At 32.4% G+C, this 9,660-nt stretch overlaps 1 protein-coding gene across 1 annotated transcript in view; it reads left to right on the plus strand.

Moving 5' to 3' along the window:
• The first annotated feature begins 1,681 nt into the window (after positions 1 to 1,681).
• Positions 1,682 to 9,660, plus strand: part of LOC106474552 (triosephosphate isomerase) — a 15,399-nt gene continuing 7,420 nt past the window's right edge. Inside the window, exons 1-4 of the mRNA XM_013935241.2 lie at positions 1,682 to 1,951; positions 4,537 to 4,660; positions 7,361 to 7,445; positions 8,413 to 8,545. Coding sequence (XP_013790695.1) covers positions 1,840 to 1,951; positions 4,537 to 4,660; positions 7,361 to 7,445; positions 8,413 to 8,545 — 454 coding nt within the window. The 5' untranslated portion in view covers positions 1,682 to 1,839. The remainder of the gene's footprint in view (positions 1,952 to 4,536; positions 4,661 to 7,360; positions 7,446 to 8,412; positions 8,546 to 9,660) is intronic.

Below are 9,660 nucleotides of genomic sequence, written 5' to 3' on the forward strand. Positions count from 1 at the left end.
AGAAAACTATATATTGTCTTCAGTTGTCAATTTCTGTTCGGGTCCGGAAAATTTTAACGATCTCTCAACCACCATAAAAAATTATGAAATAAACATAAATTATGCATCTTTCATTCTGGAATGAATAGAAACGGATTTAAATTGATAGTAATTGGATGAGCATCAGGACTTGTTTGTTGTGCAAATATAAGGTAGTGACAGTACTTACTTCTATTGTATTTTAAGTAAAGGTTATTAATAATGGTTCCGTACTATCTCCATGTATTGAGAGATAACTGAACTTCCAAGTATTTCTTTCTTAATTTTTTTCTCCATCTATTGAGAGATAACTGAAAAAAGTTTGGTGACCCCTGCTCTAGTCTTACACTGCTAAATTAGGGGACTCCTAGTGCAGATAGCCCTCGTGCAGTATTGCGCGAAATTCATAACAAACTGTTTGTTCCCCCCCCCCCCCCAGTGGCACAGCGGCACATCTGCTGACTTACAACGCTAAAAACTGGATTTCGATACTCGTGGTGGGCAGAGCACAGATAGTCCATCGTGCAACTTTATGCTTAACTTCAAACAGAAGGTAATTGTTTGTTTGTTTGTTAAGCACAAAGTTATACAATAGGCCAGGGATTTTCTTAGTGTGTACTGATCACAAATTGTGCATCTGTAAAAATATTTGTCCAGGTGAAAATTCACCTGAACAATTAAGTTCAAGTGGATAAATATTAAAAAAAAACATATTTAAGACTGTAAAATTCCATTCCAGGGTTAATACATAAATGTATTTACTAGAATATTGTTACATCTCTGTGTTTGTTTGTTAATTTCCCGGTATAAATTCTTCTCGAGGAACTTCAGAGATACAAATCCTTTCTTAAATAAAACTAGTTTATTTTTTCTCAATTCAACTTTGCAATACATTTAATTTCCACAGTCACTTTAAACACACGCTATAATTCACAATGATTCACGCACTTACTTACGGTCACTACCGCGCTTGACTCAAATGTCCATCTTTATCTCTGCCTATCTGCAATTCAATTCCGATTAATTTGTCTCATATTATCCGGCGCACTTATATACAGGAATAGAGGGCGCCTAGCACATACTGGATTATTGGTGATGTTCTCCAATCCTTCTAGAATATCATGGATGTTACCAGGGTCACGTGACTACCGCTGTCGTAACAATATTTTTCGCTTCTTGGATCATTTGTTGCTAGGTCTATATATATGAGGTGCAATAAGGCGTCATGTATTAAAAAATGACGAAGTTAAAATATAATTGTGCAGTTGAAAAGAAATATTTAGGAGAAGCTCTAAAGAAAAGCGATGAGCAATCTGTAGTGTGCTCATCGCAGGTATCGAAACCTGGTTTTTATCGTTATAAGCCGTCAGGTTTACCGCTAAGCTACCAGGGCCTTTCTTGTACGTAAATTGGCTTTATGGCTGAAAGATTAATAATTAAAAAATACTTTCTTAGAGCTTAAATTATTTTTTGACAAGATATCAAGCAATCCTTTAACGAAGATATCCTGCCAAAAGAAAATTGCTTAAAGAATTTATTTCTGTCATCTTTAGTTACCTTCGAAAATATTTCAAATAAATATTTTTATTCTTCTTTAAACTTAAGTATCACGTAACGTAAGTGTGACTTTTTACCAGCCTCTTTTGGTTGTGAAATTCTCCAGATATGATAGTGGCGTCCCCTTACAGCCGTGTTACGAAGCTATATTTTCTCAAGGTCATTTGGCTGTTGCAGTGTGTGAAGTCACGTCGCCGGTGTCATCAGTAGTAACTTTTAAGAAAGGATTTACATTAGTTGTTGTTAATACATATATTTTGAAATATGTCTAACAGAAAATTCTTTGTTGGTGGTAACTGGAAGATGAATGGAAGCAGATCTAAAATTGATGATATTGTCAACTTTATGGTTACCGGTCCACTCGATGTGAACACTGGTAAGTAAATTCCGATAACACTGGGATTTGGAATCAGAGTCATAAGTTCAAATTATATTACTAATACTATTAATTTGATAATTATGAATATGATCATGACTGACTAGTATTTAGTGTAACTATAACTAATTTAATAAACCATGGTAACGAAATAAGTTTGATATAATAAGTGTGCTGTTTTTAAAATAGGATCATTTGATGTTTAATTAATATTTCTGAGTGTAAAAGCTATGACAAAATGTATACAATTTAAAAAATGCAAAACTTTTTTAAAAGTTATGAGAGAAGTATTTTCGCCTACGTCCTCACAGAAGCTTCTTTATGCTGTGTAATGCGTGTTATTTTATCCAATAAAGTTAAGTTTCCGTCAGACTAGACTTTTAAGTTTAACACTTAACAGATTACACTGTAGACCAGGGTTGCCAGGTTGTCCTTTTTATAGCCAAATTCTAGAAATTTGACCTTTTTATACAGTGTTTGGCCATGAAAATTAAGGTTTGAGTAAATTTTGGTCAATTTTCCATAGAATTAAAATTAATATCCTGGATGTAGTCATTAAAATCAGATCACATCTTTTGGAAAACCAAATGTGTTGTAAGGACTTTGTTGCTACAAATAGTATGCCAAGCAAGTTTAAAGCAGATGTAATGTATGATTATAAAACTAGCATTTCCACTGGTAGCTTTACCAGTCCAAAACAAAAGGAGCAACTTGCCTCACAGGAAGAAGGAGGAGATGAAGACTTAACAATTTTCTTGTGATTTGAGGAGAGTTATTTTAATTTTTTTTATTATATATTATAGTAAATTTAACAAAATATGATATTTTTAACTTTAATTTTTGTTAAATAGTAGTGTTTTATATGGAGTTGGCCTTTTTTAACTAATAATTTGGCCATAAGTCTCCACAACCATCTGGCAACCATGCTGTAGACTGTAGTACTACTAGTACTAGTAATAAATTAGCGTAAAACTACATTCAACTTTGTTTACTTACAAATTTGTTATACTCTTTTACTTATTGTACTTTATGGTACATTTGTTGTTGTGTTGGCACGTAAGGTTCCACTTTTTTTCCTCTCATATTTATTTTTTATACACTTTCTATTTAGGGAGTTATGTATGTTGAGCCCAAATATCAACACATTCATACTTCGTGGACAGCAGTAAACTTCTTAATTTTATAAAACGTGTATGTATTATGAATTTGTCAGATGTCTCTAAGACTACTAGTACTACTATGTTCAGGCAATGGTGAAACTTTGTCATGATTTACTACCCCCTTTTTATTTGATGCAGTTATGATCATTTATAATATTGGCTCATTTGGTTGGCTGTAGTTTCTTTCCAAGAAAATAAATTATTAAACTTTATACCTTCTGTATTATGAAGGTAAGTTTATCAGGTTTCAAATCTGTTTTTATTTTTTTTATATTCATCTAATTTGTTGAACCTTTTCATAAGAAAAACTAGACAACAAATGACCATTTGGTCCTTCAAGACTGTCTCTGTACACCTACCCCAAAGAAAAGTAAAAATTGAACCCACATATCAAGTACCAAGAATGTTTTCTTATTTAATCCATTTTTTTTGTCACATTTCTTTTCGGGTATGTGCTCATTATGGTTGCTGAAGATTTATTTGATATCTTTGGATTAGATGTGCATCGGTCTGACGGAACAGCTAAAACTCTTCTTGTTGGGTTTACATTATCACGGGTCTTTGATATCTTTGGATTAGATGTGCATCATTCTGATGGAACAGCTAAAACCCTTCTTGTTGGGTCTACATTATCATGGGTCTTTGATATCTTTGGATTAGATGTGCATCATTCTGATGGAATAGCTAAAACTCTTCTTGTTGGGTCTACATTATCATGGGTCTTTGATATCTTTGGATTAGATGTGCATCATTCTGATGGAACGACTAAAACTCTTCTTGTTGGGTCTACATTATCATAGGTCTTTCATATCTTGGGATTAGATGTGCATCAGTCTGATGTAACAGCTAAAACTCCTCTTGTTGGGTTTACATTATCATGGGTCTTTGATAAAAAAAAAATGATGGGGTAACATCAGTAAAATAAGGTCTGTCAGAAACTGGGTAGAAATGTTTTTTAGCCCTATGGGCATCTGGGATCAAAAGAGAAACCTCCTGGGGAGTTCCACACATTCAGTTTTTGGCATCCAAAGAAACATTCTGTGCATATTATGTGCTGCCCCTCTCACTAATGGAAGCATTCTATATATGTATCTTTGTGGAGATTTATGTTTTACTCCAGTAAGCTCATTCATGTTTGCATCTTTGTATTTATAGAAGTTGTTGTTGGATGTCCTTCCATATATCTCGAATACTCCCGAAAAGCTTTACCATATTCTATATATGTATCTTTGTGGAGATTTATGTTTTACTCCAGTAAGCTCATTCATGTTTGCATCTTTGTATTTATAGAAGTTGTTGTTGGATGTCCTTCCATCTACCTCGACTACTCCCGAAAAGCTTTACCATATTCTATATATGTATCTTTGTGGAGATTTATGTTTTACTCCAGTAAGCTCATTCATGTTTGCATATTTGTATTTATAGAAGTTGTTGTTGGATGTCCTTCCATATATCTCGACTACTCCCGAAAAGCTTTACCACCTACAATTGGTGTTGCAGCCCAAAACTGCTACAAGGTTGCAAGTGGTGCGTTTACCGGAGAAATCAGGTGAGCTGTGACCATGAGGTTTTACTCTTTCACACTTGCATTTGTTTTAGTTTTAAAGAACGTGTAATTATAGCATTTTTTATATAGACAAGTGTTGTCAAGATTGTATCGTAACATTTCTAGGTAGTCAGTGGAAAATAAAATGTATGAATTTGTCTCTCATTTGGTGTTGTTCAAACTAATAATTTCTAGCTACTGCTTACTAGACTACAGGTAATTGGGTAGATATCTAATAAGGTAAAGGTACATTAAAAATGATTTAAGGAAAAATATCAAGTTTGTTGTTATGTAAATAACTAAACTCTATCATGTACTTTGTTTTTGTTTCGTCAGAATTACGTTCTGCTAGCTACTGTTTTATATTTCAACTGTGGTTTGAGGGAAAATGTTCGGCTGGTTATTAAGTGAAGTTGTAAGAGAACTATTGATGTTACTTTATCGCGATCGGATCCAGATGACACAAGTTGAGTTTGATTATATTCGTGGCTGATAAAAGTTTTGTCAGTGTATTGTAGAATGACACGTATTATTCTTTTTAAAAAAACAGTAATAATACGAAGTTGATTTGGTTTACGATTTGGATTCAAGTTCTATACATTGTTTATATGTTCAAAACCATAAAGTTGAATTTAATTTCAAACTTGTAAAGATTCACTTTGAAAATAGGCTGATCAACATGCAATGAATTTTTTATTCTCTTCTACGACTAACCATTAATACTAGGATTCTTAAAAAAAAACAGGATGTATTCCATTTGAAAACGTCGAGCCTGGACTTTTCCAAACGATACAACTGAACAATATAAACTTGGCATAAAAGAAAATAAAAACAACATAATTTTGTAAATTATGAACATTCCTCATTGTATTTCGAACATTTAAAGTTACTTACCTTTGTTGAACAAAATAAAATCCAAGCAAAAAATGGTTACTTAAGATGTTTTAAAAATAGAAGCGATTATCACAAAGTGTTATTTTCTATAGTTAGTTTAGCATTGAAATTTTCCAAAGGCTAATAATGAGGTAGTTCAGTTACAAGAAACATTTTTCCTTTTTTTTTTGCCATCTCAATAATAGAATACTTGAATTTCTTAATTGGTAATTGTTATAAAAATAGAAGCGATTATCACAAAGTGTTATTTTCTATAGTCAGTTTAGCATTGAAATTTTCCAAAGGCTAATAATGAGGTAGTTTAATTACAAGAAACATTTTTCCTTTTTTTTTTGCTGTCTCAATAATAGAATACTTGAATTTCTTAATTGGTAATTGTTTTAAAAATAGAAGCGATTATCACGAACTGTTATTTTCTATAGTCAGTTTAGCATTGAAATTTTCCAAAGGCTAATAACGAGGTAGTTCAATTACAAGAAACATTTTTCCTTTTTTTTTTGCCATCTCAATAATAGAATACTTGAATTTCTTAATTGGTAATCTAACAAAATTTCGTATACCACACGATAATTCGATCCGTTATTTATACGTCCAGTGGCACCCACATCGTTTGCTTTTACTGCAGTGTTTGACATTGTGTTTGTGGTTGTTAAATAAGATATCAAAAGTTGAGCTAGTGTAATTCAGTTATACGTGATCTCCTTGCGATATATATGTAGTTACTATTCACCATTTCTCAGGGAATGACTTGAAAGTCCCACAGTTTCTATAAGAACTGTTTTTCAATTAAACGTTTTGGCAGTTTCACTTCCATTAAGTTCTTATTTTCAACAGAATACGTCTTGGGCTAATGCCATTTTGTCAGAGTATAAAGCATTCGCAGCCCAGTTTTCAAAGCTTATTTTAGAATCAGTTGACTTCAAAAACTCTATAGGACCACTGGCTAGAAATTTGGCACTGGCCTCTGTCCATCTACTTCCTGAAGTCTGATACTAATAAACATGTCTTTATATAACCTTTATGAACTCGAAATGTGAATTCTGTCTCTCCGTTAAATTTTCACTTGACAACCTATAACCTAAGGATGATCCCTATTTGGGTACTAAACTATCCATAACCTAAGGATGATCCCTATTTGAGTGCTAAACTATCTATAACCTAAGGATGATCCCTATTTGGGTGCTAAACTATCTCTAACCCAAAGATGATCCCTATTTGGGTGCTAAACTATCTCTAACCCAAAGATGATCCCTATTTGGGTGCTATTGTAAACAAATTTTTATTAAGTAGAATTAAACTCAATTTAAAAATGCCAAGTCTAGACTTTTACAAGTGATGTAACTGAACTTTAAACTTCTAACTGAACATCATAACCTCATCACAAGATCTAAGAAAAAAAAACCTCGTAAATGTTCACAAAATGTGATAAAACACATATAAAGTCCATGATTAATTATAAGAAAATCTGCCTAATAATAAAACACTTACAAACTCTCATTAATTATAACACAATACTTTTAAGATCTAACCACACGATATAAATCTCAATTTTCAAGCTTGTGGCTTATTGGTCTTGTTATGTACTTGTAATTTTAATTGCTTCTAAATGACCAGATTTCAATTTAATGTGCAATGATCATTGGTTATTGACAAAACATCTGATTTACGTAGTGACAGATTTTTTTTTACATGTGGTCTTGGAAACATTTATTTACATATGTTAACTAACTCCCACCTTTAATGTCACCGGATAGTATGGGGCTATACACTTGGTAAATATTTAAAACTGGTGTTCTTGTCATATTTTAGTCCAGCTATGATCAAAGATGTTGGAGTTGAGTGGGTGATCCTTGGACACTCTGAACGACGCAACGTTTTTGGAGAGAACGATCAGGTTAGTTTTATTTTTTTTGTATTTGGTAATAAAACATAAAATGAACTTTTATCTGTCAATCTGATAACATTTCCTTTGATTAAAATGTTTTTGTTAATGTGTGGAAAATTGCCATGTTAAAAAAAAACAATCAAGTAATAATGTTAAGATTTAAAAAAAAATTACTTTTTTGATCAATTGAAGTTTTATAGCTGCAAACATTCATAACCCAACATCTCGACAAAACTTCATTAATGAGATGATCCTCTGACTGAGAAGTTTTAGTATTTGTTTCAGAGTTTCGTATATCCTATGATAAAGTAAATCTATAAATAAAACTTGTTATTATTTAAGGCAGTAAGTTTTTTTTACTGTTCTCTATAAAGTATGGGGTAGGCCACACAAACTGTAGTGTAACATGGATAGGTGTAGTTTTGTTGGACTACCCTGTACAAATTGCAAGTAACAGCAATTACAAATTTAGCTGCAGATTAAGAATTAATTGATGAATTAATTCAGTTGCTGAACAGTTTTCACAATTACCAAGAATCCTGTTAATATTAACGTCCAATAAGAGCAAGTTATATACTTAAGAGTAAAATTAAAAACTGTTCACAAGTTTTCTGCTGTTTTGGTTCGAACTGCAATGTATAGTTATAAGAATGACTGAGTACAATATGTACCGATGATATAAGCTTGTGATATCTTAAACTGGAGAACTTAATTTGTGTGATTAAATCCATTAAATACAAACTTGTAGAGTGGTTGTTTAAAACTTAGCACCGTAGAGCTTTTTAGATTTAAAAAAAAAAACTGTTCCCAACTAGATTGCTATATACCTTGAATAAGATTACTTTTTCAAGTTTTTGTTATAACTTTTAAGAATTGCAACAAAACTTTACGATGAAATGATTTAGTTGTATTAGTAAAAGATGGAAATGATATGAGTAGTGTAACCCGTCATCCTGTTTCTTTTTAATACGCGCAGCTGGTCGCCGAGAAAGTTGGACATGCTCTTGCAGAAGGCTTGAAAGTCATTGCTTGTGTTGGCGAGCTGTTAGAAGAGAGAGAGAGTGGTAAGACTGAAGAAGTGGTCTTCCGGCAAACCAAAGCTATTGCTGGTAATGTTTTTTTTTTATTGCATCATCAAGATTGGATGATTTTTAAGTGTTTACTAGAATTAGGTTAAATTATTATTTGACAATCTTGGAGGAGTTTTTCTGAATTCTTAAGAGTTTTGGAAAATGCAAATTGATCACACAAGGCAGTGCTTTTTATTTGAAACAAAAAGATAAGCGAAGTTTTGCACTCTTTTAAAATTAGATCCAATCCAAAAGAGTTTACGCATTTAAAATTAGACTCCTTCCAAAAGAGTTTACGCATTTAGAATTAGACTCCTTCCAAAAGAGTTTACACATTTAAAATTAGAGTCCTTCCAAAAGAGTTTACACATTTAAAATTAGAGTCCTTCCAAAAGAGTTTACACATTTAAAATTAGACCACTTCCAAAAGTGTTTACACATTTGCTAACTCTTTGTTTATGCTCAATTGATCATTTAAATAACTTTTAACATACAAATGTATTTTTCATATAACAAATGGTTTGGTAAACATAGTTATTTATGTAGTATATGGTAGAGTGAAGATGATTAATGCATTCCTTGTGTCAAAATTAGGCTCATGAAAGTGTACAGTTACGTAGCTTGAAAATGAAGCAACTAAAGGTTTGAACTTTAATGGTAGGTCACTAGTCCAAAACAACTAGTTATAGGCAAACGTGAACTGCATTAGCTCGCTTCAGATAAGAAGGAATTAAACAAAGTGTAAAAGGCCTTTCTGATAAAGGTTTGAACTTTAATGGTAAGTCACTAGTCCAAAACAACTAGTTACAGGCAAATGTGAACTGCATTAGCTCGCTTCAGAAAAGAAGGAATTAAACAAAGTGTAAAAGGCCTTTCTGATAAAGGTTTGAACTTTAATGGTAGGTCACTAGTCCAAAACAACTAGTTACAGGTAAACATGAACTGCATTAGCTCGCTTCAGAAAAGAAGGAATTAAACAAAGTGTAAAAGGCCTTTCTGATAAAGGTTTGAACTTTAATGGTAGGTCACTAGTCCAAAACAACTAGTTACAGGCAAACATGAACTGCATTAGCTCACTTCAGAAAAGAAGGAATTAAACAAAGTGTAAAAGGCCTTTCTGATAAAGGTTTGAACTTTAATGGTAGGTCACTAGT

The sequence above is a fragment of the Limulus polyphemus genome, unplaced genomic scaffold, assembly GCF_000517525.1.
Source record: "Limulus polyphemus unplaced genomic scaffold, Limulus_polyphemus-2.1.2 Scaffold7349, whole genome shotgun sequence".
Lineage (NCBI taxonomy): Eukaryota > Metazoa > Arthropoda > Merostomata > Xiphosura > Limulidae > Limulus > Limulus polyphemus.